The 15,820-nt window shown below is 54.2% G+C and overlaps 1 protein-coding gene across 1 annotated transcript; it reads left to right on the forward strand.

Annotated features, from left to right (window-relative positions):
- The first annotated feature begins 1,012 nt into the window (after nt 1-1,012).
- Nucleotides 1,013-12,678, forward strand: LOC126919177 (protein Wnt-1). Its single transcript, XM_050727958.1, has 4 exons — nt 1,013-2,607; nt 5,633-5,895; nt 10,826-11,100; nt 11,186-12,678. Exons 1-4 carry the CDS (start codon nt 2,414-2,416, stop codon nt 11,741-11,743), a joined length of 1,290 nt encoding a protein of 429 aa, XP_050583915.1. The 5' UTR covers nt 1,013-2,413; the 3' UTR covers nt 11,744-12,678.
- Nucleotides 12,679-15,820: the final 3,142 nt, after the last annotated feature.

The raw sequence follows: 15,820 nt of genomic DNA on the forward strand, positions 1-15,820 counted from the left end.
CGTTTTCCAACGCGACACGTAGCTGTTGGTGATTTCCGCTCGCGGTCGCGAGATTCGCGGTCGCGCACGGAAGAAAGGAAGCGGGAGACGCGAGAGCGATGGAAAAAGGTCCGCTACGGGCCGGCTCGCGGATCCATAGGTACGCGCGGCGCGCTTCTCTTCTCGCATTCCGAGCCGCGTTCCCACACACGCATGTGTGCACCTCTACCTTTCGATTCGTACATTCTCGCGACGTCGAACCGAGGGAGACGGAAGCGGGCCGTGAACGGAGACGAACCAGCTGCGACGGCTAAAGGGGAACGGGGACCGAGAGAGCCTCTCGACGGATGAATGAAAAAAGAGGAGAAAGGAGAGACGCTCCGGAGAACGGAGACGGGTAGGACGAGGAGAGTGAGAGAGCGTCGCGGCGTTTGTACTCGACTGCAGCCAGGAAGGGGGAGAGAAGCGAACGGGGAATGAGTAGCAGCGAGATAGTGGGAGGGGGGAGAGAAGCAAAGAGAGAGAGGGTGATATCTGGGAAGGTTTTCGGAGAGTGGGAGAGCTTCGACAAAAGTTCCTTGCGCGATGACCACGAAGAACGTAGTGGGGAACTCGACAGGCGTGGCCTTGATAAGGACCGCCCGCCATTTCCCCTTGAAAGCCACGTGCTAGACTACGTGGAGCAGAGAGAAGAGACGTCTACCAGAAGCTGCCAACTTCATCTCCTCCACGGGTTTCACTCGCGATCGGACAACCCTCGTGGAAAAACGCTCGCCGATCTCGCTTTATGACCGACGTTCATGTCGTAAACCTACGTTCGAGTTCTTCTTTGCTGTATATTCTTCGCGATCGACGTCCAGCACTGCGATCGCCGAGGAGGAGGACGCTTCGCCCAAGAGTGACTCGATTGACGAAAATACAAGGGGGAAAGAGAGGCAACGCGAAATCGAGGAAAGGAGGAAGTCGAGAAGTAGAAACGAAGAAAGAGAGGATCGAAGGATCGGAAGATCGAGCGGAAGAAGAAGGGCCGGGGTCGAACGAAGAGAGGCGGGGCGAGATTCGATCGGCGTTGGGGGGTCCGGCTATCGAGCGGTCGAGGGGAAACGGACGCCGCTGCCGGCGTCGCGCCGAACGACGGAGTAGAGAAGAAAACGGAACGGAAGAGAAGCGAAGAGCGGAGAAGAGAAGACGGACGACGAGAGAAGAGACGAGAAGAGAAGAGACGAGAAGAGAAGAGAAGAGAAGCGAAGTAGAAGAAGAAAGGAAGGAGGAAGAGAAGGAAGCACGGAGCGTGGAGGAAGAGAGAAGGAAGGAGTCCGCTAGGGGGGAGAAGAAACGAGACGCGTAGAGGAGCCTTGGGGTGGAGAGGGGAGAAGGTTCCGTTCTCTCTCTGAAGAGAGATCGGCTCTTCCGCGGAGGAGCGCGTGCAGTCGCTAGCCGAGGCCTATACTTGTCCGTCGAAGGGTATTGGTTCTCCAAGTCGGTACCGTACCCCCCGAGACCGGGCAAAAGAGAAGGAAACGACGAGTCTCCCCTTGGCGCGTTCTCTCGCGGGTCGACGCTCGTTCGCTCGCTGCTCGCTGCTCGCTTGCACGTAACGCGTTTCGTTCGTTGGTCCTTCGGTTGGTTCGGCGATTCGTTGGTTCGATCGGCCGATCGGTCGATCGATCGCGCGCGCACTCATCACGCGGCAACTCGCCCTCTCGATACGTGATAACACCGAACAAGGACGATCGTCGTTGCTCCGTTTCGCTGCACGACGCGAGACCGGACGACACGAGACGAGACGGGACGAAAGGAAACACGACGAAACGCGCAACAAGACGGAGGAAAAGAAAAGAGGAACGATCGGGTATACGCGACAACGACGCCGACGACGACGAAGGATCGAGACGAACGATTCGAGGGTTACCGGCCTGTTTACCGGTTTTAGCCTGTTCCGACGGAAAACGTCGATGAGGGTTGCCAGGTATCCTTCGGCCTTCCCGTGCCTCTCCCACCACTTCTGATTCGGCGAGAACTCGGCAAGGGTGACACCCACCCCTCGAAAAAAGCCCTTCGGGGGGTGAGTTTCCAGCACTCGACGTCATCTGGCCCGCTCTACCGACTACAGTTGCCCAACGAACGGTCGCTTGTCGGTGTTACGGTCTTTGCGATCGAGCTGCTGCCATTGACAGCTGACCGCTTGTTGCCTACGCTTCGTGTATTCGATCGAGATACCGACCGCTCTGGACGACTCCCTCCTTCCTTCCGGAACACGGAGTACTCCGAATCGTCGTCCTGGACGATGGTTTGAACGTTTGTCGAACGATCATCGACCACGTGCATTTCCGTCTTCATCGAGTGTGTCCACGACGAACGCTTACTATGTGCGCGACGCCGTTCCCGAATATTATCGTGTGATGTTCGCAATACGGTGAGTGAGCATTGGTGCATGGTGTTTCATCGCTCGACGAAGCTCGATCAGAATCGCGATAGGATCTACGCGCCGCGATTACATTTGATCGCGAAGAAGAAGAAAAAGAAAATGAGGCTTTGGATGATCATCGGCGCTCTGGCGGTGGCGACACACGCCTCCATCGCCGAAATTACCAGGAACAAAAACCGTGGCAGAGGATCGATGTGGTGGTGAGTAAGAAAAAACTTTGAATATTAGCTGCGTAGAAAGCGGAGAAGGACGACGTGTCGCCGCGCGCATGACAGGATCGACGCGACGGATCGACCTCGACCGCGCCTCTGTCGCGCGATGGTAAAAAGTCAAAAGGGAAAATGGATTTTCGCGTATTGGTCGATGTAACCTTTGGAGGTTAATTAGGCGGGCCGGCAAGAGCCGTGTTAACACCTGTCTCGCGTCTTTTATCGAGCTAACGGTGGCAGCGACACTCGCGCGCCTTCTTATTAATTCATTAATCATAAGTCTCGGCTCGTTCGTTTCAATCCGCCAATGATTTCTCATAGGTTGAAGCGCGCGCACGTCGCAGGAACAAGAAAACGCTGGATGGATATTAGATAATGGCTAACTTCATTAGCCGGGTAATAAATAACGTTGGCGGTGCACGACTGAGCGAGCGTGCGTGCGTGCGTGGTTGCTCGCTCGCAACCGAAAGAGATAGCCGCGGAAGTATCCGCATAACGATAAAGTGTCGGCGATAAATCAGCCGAGCTCGATTGCTTTTCCAGCCGCGTTGATTTAGCACACCGCCACGCACGTCCGCCACGACGCGCAAGTAATTATTACCTACGAATTAATTAATCTAATACGACGGTAAATTCGCGTGGACGCGTACGACAACCTGCTTCGAATTTCGCAGTCGAGCGTAATTTATCGCCGGGGACTTGTCGGCGAAAGGCGGATTGACTTTTCGGTCGAATTTACATCTACGAGTCTCGTCGCCGTTTCTTCTATAGATATCGTTGGCAGATCGGTAATATATTTGCCGGTAACAGGGTATTACTTATCGCGTTAGCGCACGTTCCCGCTAGCTAGGCGAAACGCGTGACAACGATTCTGGGTGGTCCCGTTCGACCATTCGACCGCGAGCAGCCGACACGGAGATACGCTCGCTCGTTGAAAAATCAGACGATTCGCGGGAGTGGAGCAGCCGCGGGCGACGTTAAGTCGGTCGACGGGACGGAGTGAAAAAGACGTCGCATCGTCGAATGAGAGTCATGACGTCTCAACCTGGTTCGCGACATCGTTCCACATGCGATCGCGATCCCATCGGTCGATATACGTGGCTCGACTCTCGAAAGAAACGAGCGATTTCGAGTTGAGAATTCTTGCAGACGATGGGGAGAATTAATTCAGCGATAATCGCGCGAATTTAATATAGCCTTTTGTCACTGGGAGCGCGTGGCACCGGATCGTTATTAGCCCTCGCCGGTCGATAAATTATTTTCGTGGTGGTGGCGTGTCCGCTGGCAGAAAACACGTGGACAGGCTAGATGGAGAGAAGCGAGGGGGAGAAAGGGCAGAAACCGGGCAGGATCGTTGAGAGTCGTCCCTGAGCTTTCTGCCCGACGTAAATTACAAGCAATAGATATATCCTAACCGGTCCGGAGCGCGGCTTATTTATGGACATCGCTTATCGAATGCATCGTATAAACGTTCCAGTGAGCAAGCGCGCGCTCAAACCGGCGGATTCGTCGCCGCGTTCGTGGCCAACGAATCGAGCGCGGTAAGAATTTCGCGCATCGACGAAAGGAGATTACGGTTGCGAGAACGAAAGCAATGGAAAAAGACCCGAATGCCGACCACGATGACGCCACGCGCTCGGTATCCAGTCTCTCGAGTAATTATCGCGCGTGCTTCGTCCGAGATTCCACCGGATTTCGCTCGAATCTCCGCACCCTGGATGCGATCGAAGCGAGCGCGCGCCGCTACTTGGACAGAAGAGCGAAAAATCGGTCGAGCAGAGCCGGATCGCGTCGAGTGGCCGTCACCACCGGCATAGCCAGTTCCGGGGTGTTCCGTGTACTCGCTGCTTTTACGAGCGGTGTATCGCGATACCGTTTATTTACACTCACTGGCACGGTGTCAACGAGAGATCTCGGTCGCAGCCAGATGGGTTTTCGCGGTATGGTATCGCGCGGTCTAGCTGCTCTAGACTGGTTGGTAAGCTGTCTCTGCTAGGCGTCAAGTAACTCGTTGACAACGGACCGTCGACGGAAATTCGAACACAGCGATTAGCTGTTTATTGTGCGCGGCGACGACAGATCCGATCCCTACCGGCGCGAGCTATTTTTCGAATCGGCGCGGTGCCCGTCGCGTAAAACGCGTTCCATTCTCAACTAGAAAAAATAACCAAGCGTTGCTGCGTCTCGTGCGTAGCGAAACGGCAGCCTCGTAAACGAGCCTCGTCTCCGCCAGTGAAGATTGTTCCCGGCGATTTCGAAAAGGTCCCGATCCCGCCGCGTGCGCGCACGCCAGACGTTTCTCTAAAGTTTGCACGTTCTTCCCACGAAGGGACGCGGGCAGACCGCTCTCGAGCGTTTTTCTGCGCGACGCTCGATCGATCGAGACGCGAATTCTTTCGCAGCCAGAACTCGCGCGGCAGCTTGATTTATATATACGCGGCTACCGTTGACCGAAACTGTTGAACCAGTTTCGTCTTTCGAACTAATCCTTCTCCGTGCTCCTTCCCCCCTTCCTCCACCCTGTTCTCTTCTTTACGCTGCTTCCCTTTCCGTCTCTCTCCTCCTCTCTCTTCCTCCCGCTCTCCAGCCGCTCTCGATATACCGTTTTTACGCGTAAACCAAATTAGCGTCGAGCGAACGCACGAGAAATATCAATGACGCGCGATCTCGACCGTGAATCGCGGAACGGGCTATTTCGCACGGTTCGCTGTACGCGTGAACCAAAGTATGTCGTGGTAAAACACCGCGTCCCGCGGTTCCACCGTCATCGTCCGCTGTCAAAACTCTTCGTTAACGCGATCTCTGTTTGGAAGGGTGTCTTTCGTGCGGCGCCTGTCGGCTTCCTAGGCCAGGCCCTGTCCCTCGATCTCGCTCGATCCTTCTCCGATCCGCTATCCTGAGCAGAATTCATGTCGAAAGACTCGAGAGGACAGTCTAACGCGTTTCTCTCTCTTTATCGAGCGACAAACACGCGCAACGAAACTAAACGAAGCGATTCGTTCGCTTTTCTTCCCAGGGGAATCGCCAAGGCAGGAGAACCCAACAATTTTTTGCCAATGTCTCCGGCTTCTCTTCACATGGATCCCACAGTGTACGCGACCTTGAGGAGAAAGCAGCGCAGACTGGCCAGGGAAAACCCAGGAGTCCTAATGGCCGTGGCTAGGGGTGCGAACCAAGCGATCGCCGAGTGCCAACATCAGTTTCGCAATCGTCGATGGAACTGTTCGACCAAGAATTTTCTTCGTGGGAAAAACCTCTTTGGCAAGATCGTCGACAGAGGTAAGCACATTTCCTTTCTCTTTGCCGCTACTTTTTCTCTCTTGACCAATCACCGGTTTCGTTAATTACCGCTCGAAAATTATCATCGGCGCGAGTCTCGCTAATTGGCATCAAAAGATATAGGTACCTTCGCTCTTAACGATATTCGCGACCGATCACGAAATTAGCAAACATATTTACGAGGCTCGAGTCCTTTCTTCTTTCTCTTTCCCCTTCTCGTCTCTCTCTCTCTCTCTCTCTCTCTCTCTCCCTCCCTCCCTCTCTCGAGCCGTGGCTACCACTCGGACTAGATTCGAAAAGAATCGAGATTCGCGATAAAACGGCCGCGTCCATATATACATGTATAACGGACCATAAGGTGGACTCGTTCCACGTTCCAAAAAACAGCCCATTGTCCGTGGTCGTCTCCGACAACCGGTATTCCCGATAGAGATTTACAGAAGACAAGGTTTCGAGGAAAGAGACCGAGAAAAAGACGAGCTAGTGGAGAGAAACGGAGAGAGGTTTCTGAAATCGCGGTCGACGAATCTGTGATTTCGTGGCGTCGATTCGCGACCAGCTTATCGCCGCTGCGAGCGACCACGCGTCGGTCGAAGTCGTTGGACGATCCGATAATCGCGCCGCATTATCGATAGACGGGACGATCGCCGAATAACCTATACAAAGTGGTCGAGTTTCAACGCGGTAATATCGTTAGTCGATCGATTCGTGAAGCACCGTAAAACGCTAACCCTTCAGCCGTGTAATTAAGGTACAAGCGTAATTAAATTACGGTTCGTTAGTTAGTACGCGATTAATTTCATCGTAGCGTAAATCGGTCACGGATACGAGCGGTCGAGTATCGCGTTTTTTCTATCTCGAATGAAAACGCACGTGTTTCGTCCGGGCGACGGATCAAAGGGTTTTGCCAATCGGCCTGGCAAAACCGCGGACATCGGCTATTTGAAATTCGGCGACGGGAACAGGGGTGGTCGGGACGGCTGGACCGGAAGATTATTCCAAGACGACAGGGTGTCCGCTCGGAGGGTTGTAGCGGAAACCGGTGTGATGGGATAGGGTGAGGATCAGGATCGTGGAGAGGAACGAGGGGATCGAAAGGGGCGTGCCCTTGGTCCGAAGGCTCCGGGCACGTGCCCTCACCGACCAGATGTATGTTTTGCAACCTGATAATGGACCTTCTCGTACCAGTTCTGGCTCCCCTGCGGCTCTTTTAGATCTCGTCGAGGCGATTGTAAGCCGAGCTTTTTCGCTCGGCCCGCTCCTGCCCTATTACGTTCGGTGTCCCCATATGGCCACTTATCGCGCTAGTAAAACCGAAAAAGAAGCACGGGATACAAAATAGCGGAGAGGAAATGGATCGGAGCACCGTAACCCTTACGCGACGCCACGCATCGACGCGCTCCAATACATCCCGTGTCTCTGTCGCCTAATCGGAATACGGTCCAACGGGAATCAAATTTCCGAATGTTTTTGCGAGAATCAAGTTATCCATCGATTCCTCGATGCAGCAAGAAACTGCGCCTCAGCCTTTCACCCTTTACTTCGACTCGATCAGGGAGCACCAGTTTCTCTCTTCGATCGCGATCCGGTCTCTGTCCTTTTTACCCGAGATTAGATCTGCTCGGAGCAGAGTTCGCGTTTGCACCCGCGAGGGGAAACACAGCTTTTCAAGAGTAGATCGTTATCTTTGATCCGTAATGCTCGTGCGTACTCGTCGTATTTAGAGATCGAAGAGGGGTTCTAGCGCAGACTGGTCGTCGCGCGACGACCTAAACCGTCGTTTCCGGATTATGCAGGGGGTCGAACGATTACACACGACGCGTGTGCTTTTCTTCTCGTTTTTCATCCGATCTCCCGTTCCTCTTTCTTCTCTTTTAATTCCTCTCGACCGTGAACGAGGTCCGTTCGATTCGGTAACGTCCGTTCCTCGAGACTCGAACGGCAGAAACATCCCGCGCGTGTCCAACCCGAAAGAACGCCGCGATACTTTTGGAGGCGTTTGTACTCGATATTATAGCTGGTAGTGAATAGGTTCGCGGCCTGTAATCATTTCGCCGCCAAGAGCCACCTACCGCATCGGTATCTACCCTCGGTTTCGTTGGTGCTCCTTCTCCGGCCACGGTTCTTCTCTCTCGTTTCCCCTGCGGCGCGCATCGTTCCGAGGTGTCGGCCTCGCGTGGATTCCGAGCCGAGCTCCGTGCTCGTCTAATTGCTCGGTAAACTGCGAATCTCGCGAGGCCTCCGTGCTGGCCTCGCGTTTTCCCTCGATTTCACGGATCTCGCATCGAATTCCGCTCGGGCAGAGAGCAACGCGGAACGAAAACGATCAGAGCGCACGAGCGCGCTCATGAACGACGATGCATCCGGTGCACTTGGCGAACTCGGAGATCGAGATCGAAAGAGACGGAGAGAGAGGATGGTGAGGATCGGGAGGCCATTTACAGGGGAAATTCGCGATCGATATCGGAACGGCGTGGCGCGCGAGCGTCGCGTCTTATACGGAGACCCGTCATCGGGTTTTTACGACGGCGTTACGCCGCCATAAATCGCGGCCTATGATGGGCTACATGTGTCGACGGCACGCCACGATTTCTTGCGAAAACGTGAGCCGCGAGCCAATGGGCCCGTTGCCCCTCATCGGTCCTCCGTGATTTTTACATCTTGTTTGCTTCCACGCTTCTCGGTACGAGTTCCCGCGGCAGTTCGCGGCCTATATGGCGATCGCATTTTCGCACCCCTCTCCACCCTCCTCTGTGTCCCCTTCGTCCCCTATCCTCCAGCACTTTTGCATTCAAGCGATGCGAGCTTGTCGATGCAGTTTTTCGAAGATCGACGTTGCTCGTCTCGACCAATCACGCGTTCTTCGCCTCTCCTCTCTCTCTCTCTCTATCTATCTATCTATCTATCTATCTACTTATCTATCTATTCATTTATCTATCTATCTATTTATCTATCCATCTATCTATCTATCTATCTATCTATCTATCTATCTATCTATTTATCTATCTATCTCGATCGTCATCCGACTTCCTCCGGATCTTCACGGCGGTAGCAATAATTTCCGGCGATTTTATCTTTCTGGAATTTCAGCACGGCCGTGGACAACCGTCGTAAAGCCACGTCGCTATGTCACTCGGCTCGATCTCGCGTCGACGCCTTTTTAGTCTTAAGTCGAGAATCTCGGTCCTTCGGATCCTTTCTTGCGCTCGCTTTTTGCAAAACCGCGATCGCGAAACTCGACTCGTCGCCGTGGATTTTCCTCCGGACGGACAGGTACGGAACGACCAGATGCGCAAACGAGCCAAAACTTTCCAGCAATGCGTCCGACTGTTTGCTTTACGGCAAACGAGCCGTTCTTCCACCTTGTTCGTTCTATTTGTACGGGCCGATAAAGCGAACGTCAAACCGTTTATCGCCCGTCGAATGACGAAACCGTGGTCGCACGCTACTCGTCCACGACGACAAACAATGGATCCCTAGGGATTATTCAGAATCGTGCTTTTCTCTTTTTGCTTCGCCGCGTTTCCCTTTGTCCTTTTCGTTTCTTCTCGAACTGTGTTCTCTTTCGATAACGATTTTTCGCCTGAAAAGCCGTTCTCGCGACTCGCCTCGTCACCTTTTATCTCGACCATCGACTATTTGACGATCATAAAATCGCGAAGAAAAAACGGCTACGATAAACGCTCCGAGTATCCCGATGATTTCATCGTCGACAACGCGTTCATACGCGTTCATAACGGAGCGTTTTCGCGAGAAAAACTCCCACCAGCCGTGTAATCCTTTCGTTATGGCAGTCGGAGATGATGAGGAATAATATCCGTAACCGATGAAATTTCGGGGAGACAGGTCGAAGATCCGGCACGGTAACGCAGTGGAACGGCGTAAATCTTACGTTGCCTCGCCGTCGGCTGTTCCTCGTGTGTTACCTCGAGGCTGGAAAGGACCGTCGCTCCCGTCGACCACCGTTTTCGCCTCCGGTCTTCGCTTTGGATTCGGGATTAGGAAAAATCGTTTCTTTCTTTCCACCTCTCTTCCTTACCTCGTACTATTCTTCCCCTATTTCGGCGTGAAGGCTGCTTTTCTGGTTCGCATAGACCACGTGAACGCGAACGTTGCTTACTGCCGAGTGACAGCCCGGCGCGGAAAACACTCGTGACGAATTCGGATCTAATTGTAAAATTTGATGCGCTTGATTATGTTTCCAATACCGGTTTCTTTTCTTTCACTCCGAAACCGCTTAACGTCTTACTTTGTTCAGCCACAAATGCTTCGACCTGGCCATCCTTGAGCATCCTTTCCATCCGGCGTATGCTCTTTACCTCGTTCACGTATCGATACAGCTCGTCGAAGTATCGCGCGATAATTCGGTGTTATCTGCGCGGCCAAAAAAGTGGCAATTGGCGAAACGACTCCTCGGATCGGAGGCAGCTCGCGGTACCTCGGTCGGCTGGCCGCAAAGGTGCCGGCAGGCACCTGCGCCTTATGCAGATAAGGTCGAGGTGCCTGTCGGGTCAGCCCACTCAGGGTTAAGGTCGCGTTCCCTTTCTTTTTCTCTCTTTCTCTTCCTTCCTCCTCGTTCCGTTCTCGCTCCAGCCGCTCATCTCCGTCCCTGTCTCTCGCTGGAAGACCGCGGTACGTTCTTTTCCCTCAACCACGTCGTCGTGGGTTCCTTCCACACCTGTGCGGAGTGAATCTCGCGCGCGCAGGTAGTCCACGCGAACGGCCAAGGATTGAGACGTTGCCTGACGTCACCGCTCGCCTCCCACGTTCCCGTCCGCCGTCGCAAAAGTTTCGTCCGCTTGATCGGCAGCGCGATTCCTCCCTCCAACGGCGCGCTTCCGGCTCGATCGGTAGACGCGCGGCAGAACGGCCGAGAAAACGAATGGGAGGAATCGATTCGACGGACATTAACGGTGTCGCGTCGTTACAGGTTGTCGAGAGACCGCCTTCATCTACGCCATCACGAGCGCGGCCGTGACTCACAGCATCGCGAGAGCGTGCAGCGAGGGCAGCATCCAGTCGTGCTCCTGCGACTATACCCACCAATCGCGGCCACCATCCGGCACGCGGGATTGGGAATGGGGTGGCTGTTCGGACAACATCGGCTACGGGTTCAAGTTCTCCCGCGAATTCGTCGACACGGGAGAGCGTGGCCGAAATCTACGCGAGAAGATGAATCTGCACAACAACGAAGCCGGCAGGGCGGTAAGTCTTTCTCCCGTCCTCCTTTCGTCGAACCAACCAATTTGCTTCCAGACTAGAGAAAAAAATGTCGTTTCGTTTGTCGCAGCACGTGTCCTCGGAGATGCGGCAGGAGTGCAAGTGTCACGGCATGTCGGGCTCCTGCACCGTCAAGACCTGCTGGATGAGGCTACCGAATTTTCGCGTGGTCGGGGATAACCTGAAGGATCGGTTCGACGGCGCGTCCAGAGTTATGGTGAGCAACTCGGATCGGGTGCGTGGCAACGGGAACGCGATCGTGAGCAATTCGGCGAGTAATTCTGTGCACGGTCATCGGGAGGGTCTGGGTCGTCGACACCGGTACAACTTTCAGCTGAAGCCGTACAACCCGGAGCACAAGCCACCTGGTCCGAAGGATCTCGTTTACCTGGAGCCCTCGCCGCCGTTCTGCGAGAAGAACCCGAAACTTGGCATTCTCGGCACTCACGGTAGACAGTGCAACGACACGAGTATCGGTGTCGACGGCTGCGACCTGATGTGCTGCGGCAGAGGCTACAAGACGCAAGAGGTGACGGTCGTCGAGAGATGCGCCTGCACGTTCCATTGGTGCTGCGAGGTCAAGTGTCAGCTCTGCAGAATCAAGAAGACGATACACACGTGCCTCTAGGCCTTTCTCTCTCTCCTCTATACTCGGTCCCTTTTCTCCCGAACAGACTACCTCCTTCCTGGCGAAGGACGTTTCCGTAGTCTCACGTGGATCGCTGGATCATCGACGTTGTCAAAGAGATGGTACGGATGATCCTACCGCGAACAACTCTGCGTTCAGTTTCACGCGTTCAGGTTGACCGAGCCGCGCGACGGAGCCTGCTGTACGAGCGGGTTGCTGCTCCTTGTCTCCCAGTATTACGCGAAACGATCTAAGCCGTATATTTATTACGACGTTCCACGGACGCGTACTAAAGACTGAGACGGCGAGAAGAATTGTTATCGGATCGCGATCGTAATCTTAGCACGTTAGACGTAGTAATCGGCGAATTGTCGTTGCATTGTACATACGATAATCCCTCTTGTTCTCCGTTTCGCTTCGAATCGCTTCGCCACGCGGCATCTTCTTAATTTTAGGGAGAACGCGGGACCGCGAGATTCGTTACACTCGTTATTTATTCCGATCCTTCGGATCGCCTACTTGTATATATGCATAGATCATAGGTATATAAAATACACAAATTTATATACAGATGTATAAATATATATATATATTTTTTTGAAAATCGCGTTCGTCCAAGTGTCGCGCGAGAAGTCTGTTGTAAATAGTCGACACCGTTGAGACGAAGCCCACGCTCCGCGAGGTGCGAATAAATTATTTTTATACGTCTCTACCTGTTAACTCCTTACTTTTGGATTCGCGCGACGCTGTCACGTAGAATTAGAAAAAATCATTAGCCCGGTGTTAGACCACTCGACCTCTATCCCCGAGCGAAGAAACGGTTCTTTACGATACTTGTAACGCACAGTAGACTTTTTTACTTGATTCTTTGTAATTTATAAAAATGGAGGTATAAGAAGAGGAAATAAAAACGACTACGAAAGAGTTGAAAGATTTTTCCAGGCGTTATTTTTCTTACGCTGACTTTTTAAGACGCGTCGGCATCGACGTTCCATCCAACGACGACGGCGTCTCCGCGGAAACGCTCGTCGTTCGATGGCGTCGCACCACCGCGTGCACCTATCCTCGCGAAATATAGCCAACTGGTTCTCCGGCTGGACGACTTCATAACTCCTCACCGGGCGAATATCGTGGGAGGCCCGTGCCTCCGAGAGGACTGGTTCGACACTCTCCCGCTTCCCTTCCTCACGAACGACCGTTTCCCATCGCGTTCCTTCCTCCTACGTCTCTACCTTGTTTCGTTTCTCCTTGGCCGCGCGCTGCACGCGATGATAACGAACGAAGGAATCCCGCAGGAATCTCCGTACGGGATAAAAGGATTCTGACCGCATACGAACAGGCATCCGCGCTAATGGTTCCGACACTCCCGCCGCCCCTGCCTCCTCCTGGTCCCTTTCTCTCCGCGACCCGTATCCAGCCTCCTTCGTCGTCTCCGCCGCTCCCGTCCCCGTTCTTTCCTAACGATCGGTATTTCCACTTGTAAGCGCATTCCGAAAGAGTCCGCGCGTCGATCGAGCACGATCGAGAGCTCCGGCGAACGTACGTCGGTCCTCGATCGGCCGATCGATTCGCAAGGACCGCGTGACCCGGCCATTTCCTCCCGCGAACCGAGTCGCGCGCAACGGTCCGCGATCGTGCGGCAGCGCGCACGATGGAATTAGGTGGCACCAGGAAGGGTAGGTTCGCCGCGATACTGAAACAAATTCTTGCCGCGCGAGGGGCTCCCACCATCCCGGCAGACAAGAATCTCGAGCAGCCGGGCCACTTCTCACGGCGGTGCCTTTGATCTCGACCGGCCACCCCCTCGTCTCCATCACGGTCACTCGAGCACCGGCAGCGCGACCGTCTGCCTCGCCAGCCAGCCTTTTTACCCGCTGCTGTGTTGATGCTACTCTCTGTCCCCTGCCCCTCGTTACGCTCCCCGACCAACCTCGTCGTCGTCGTCGACGAAACGGCTCCAAGAAGCCCGAAAACCACCGAGATATACCGGACGCGAAGGTGGATTCATTCGGTTTTACTATTATTACGCATACCGTCACGCGTGCGGCTCGTTCCGGAATCTTCCAAGGATCCTGCTGAACTAAATCTCCCAAGGATCTCTGCGAGACTCTGTCTGCTCGTCGGCAGATGCTCGAGAACCGCGCGTCGATCTCGTTCTCGCGGAACTTTTGGCCGCGTTACGCGTTCTCCGGTCTAACTTTGATTTGCTTGGATCGGACGAATCGTCGGAGTCGATCGAAGTCGAAAGGAGGAAGCTACCACGATCGGCGGTATATACCGTTTAACGTGGGGATTCAAGGCCCCGAGAAAAATACCGAACGAGCGGATGAACGAGACTTCACGGTGTCTCACGGTTTCGCGGGAAGATTCGTCTTCAGCGGGAGAGGCTCATTATGCCGGACGAATACGAAATTCGGTCCACGAGGTTGACAATCGAGGGCCCCCGAGAGACACGGGCTCGCGTCACACCGTGTACAGGACCCCATCAGGGATGCCACGCGCGTGTGATCGGCCACGACGCGCCGCGTGCCGTTTCGCCCGCCTTCCTGCACCGATTTTATCATTCCGCCCGGCTTCTCGTAACCCTTCGGGTTTCCTTTCTCCCTTCTCACCATTTTTCTCTATCTCTTCGTTCACCGTAGTTTTTTCTTTGCAAGTTTATCTGGTGAGACAGCTCGCGATGGGTCGTTCGTTAATAAAATTACAACGAGAAAAGATCGGTAATTTCGAGCGGCGGAAGAGGAGAAACAAACAGAAGGATCCGAGTAAAAAGAGGCCGGCTGAGAGGTTTAAAGTAAACGATTACGAGGACGAAGGTGGAGGAAGGAAACGACGAGAGTGGAGGAATAAAAAGAAAACGGTGGAAGGAGAAAGAGGAGAAGACGAAGAAGTCCGGCGTGCTTCCTGTTGCCCTAATCTTCCACTCCGGCGAGATCTCGTCCTCGGGAGGAATTATTTCCGATAAAAAACGGGCGAGTAAATCAACTAATTTATCGTTTTTGCGATTGGGAAGAAGGTGGGTCGTGAACGCGTTTGCCGGAGCATAGGCTGCCGGAATGGCAGGAATCCCTTTTGGCGGGCCCTGTGGATCTGGTCGTCCTTTCCGAGGGCCATTCGTGGGAAAGAATATCGGCTGACGTTCGGGACCACACGGTCGAATTATCGGTGTTTTGGCGTGTTATAGGACTCGGCCGATACTCTCTCCACCTCTTTTCGTTCCTGTTCCCGTTCGGCCGAATTGGCTCGCGCGAGCGCGCGTCCGCTCGCATACGCCCCTGCCCCCGCGGCCTCCGCTGCTCCCTTTGCCGTCTTTGGCCGTCTTCCGCGGAACGAGCAAAGGGAATCTCCTTCGGAATCCACGTCCCTGCCGACTGTGGGAACGAAAGCACGAGATCGCGATTCCCCGTACACCGTGTTCAGACGCGTTCATCGACAACCAGATTCCTATCCTATCTAGCTTTATCTCTCCCTGCGTTCCCCTACCTCTCCCTGTTGCTCGCTACGAGATTCAAGAAGTTGCTCGGTATCGAGCTGGAATTCGCGGGACGCGTACGTTTCGGCCTTCTAGTATCTAGCCTTCTTCGTTCTTTTCCATCGACATTCCCGTTTCGCACGAAGGTCGAGACCGTTGTCCGGCGACCGTGCGAGTGCAAAGAATCGCGTAAGAGTACCGTGACGAATTGACGCGAGCGGTACCATTCCCCATGGTTGGAGAGGCTCGCGTGGATCACGCGCGGTGTATCGCGAGCGGGACGATTAATCGGCGGAGTCGGTCGAGCTACGGCGAGAAAGATCGAGAAGAAAATCGAGCGCCGAGAACGGAAAGCGGGATCGGTAATGAACCTGGATGAAGAAAGAGGTCCTTTCACGGGAGAAGCGACTGGCCGGGATCGAGAGACGTTATTATTAATGTCGAGCAAAAACGCCGAAATACATCATCCGGTCAGCGACGGCCACCTAAGTAGTCGACCGACACCGGAGGCACGAGGGGCGCAGGAGGAGGGTTGGCGGGAGGGGGGGAAAGAGGAGGAGAAGGAGAGAAGGTTCGGAGGCAGAGCGAACCGATACACCGACACC

The sequence above is a fragment of the Bombus affinis genome, chromosome 8 (assembly GCF_024516045.1).
Source record: "Bombus affinis isolate iyBomAffi1 chromosome 8, iyBomAffi1.2, whole genome shotgun sequence".
Classification (NCBI taxonomy): domain Eukaryota; kingdom Metazoa; phylum Arthropoda; class Insecta; order Hymenoptera; family Apidae; genus Bombus; species Bombus affinis.

Bases quoted from the DNA above. Each gene is read 5' to 3' on its own strand.
- LOC126919177 (XM_050727958.1), top strand. From the start codon at position 2,414: ATGGTGTTTCATCGCTCGACGAAGCTCGATCAGAATCGCGATAGGATC. The intron at 2,608-5,632 runs GTGAGTAAGAAA...TTTTCTTCCCAG, and splicing joins GGCAGAGGATCGATGTGGTG to GGGAATCGCCAAGGCAGGAG. The intron at 5,896-10,825 runs GTAAGCACATTT...GCGTCGTTACAG, and splicing joins TGGCAAGATCGTCGACAGAG to GTTGTCGAGAGACCGCCTTC.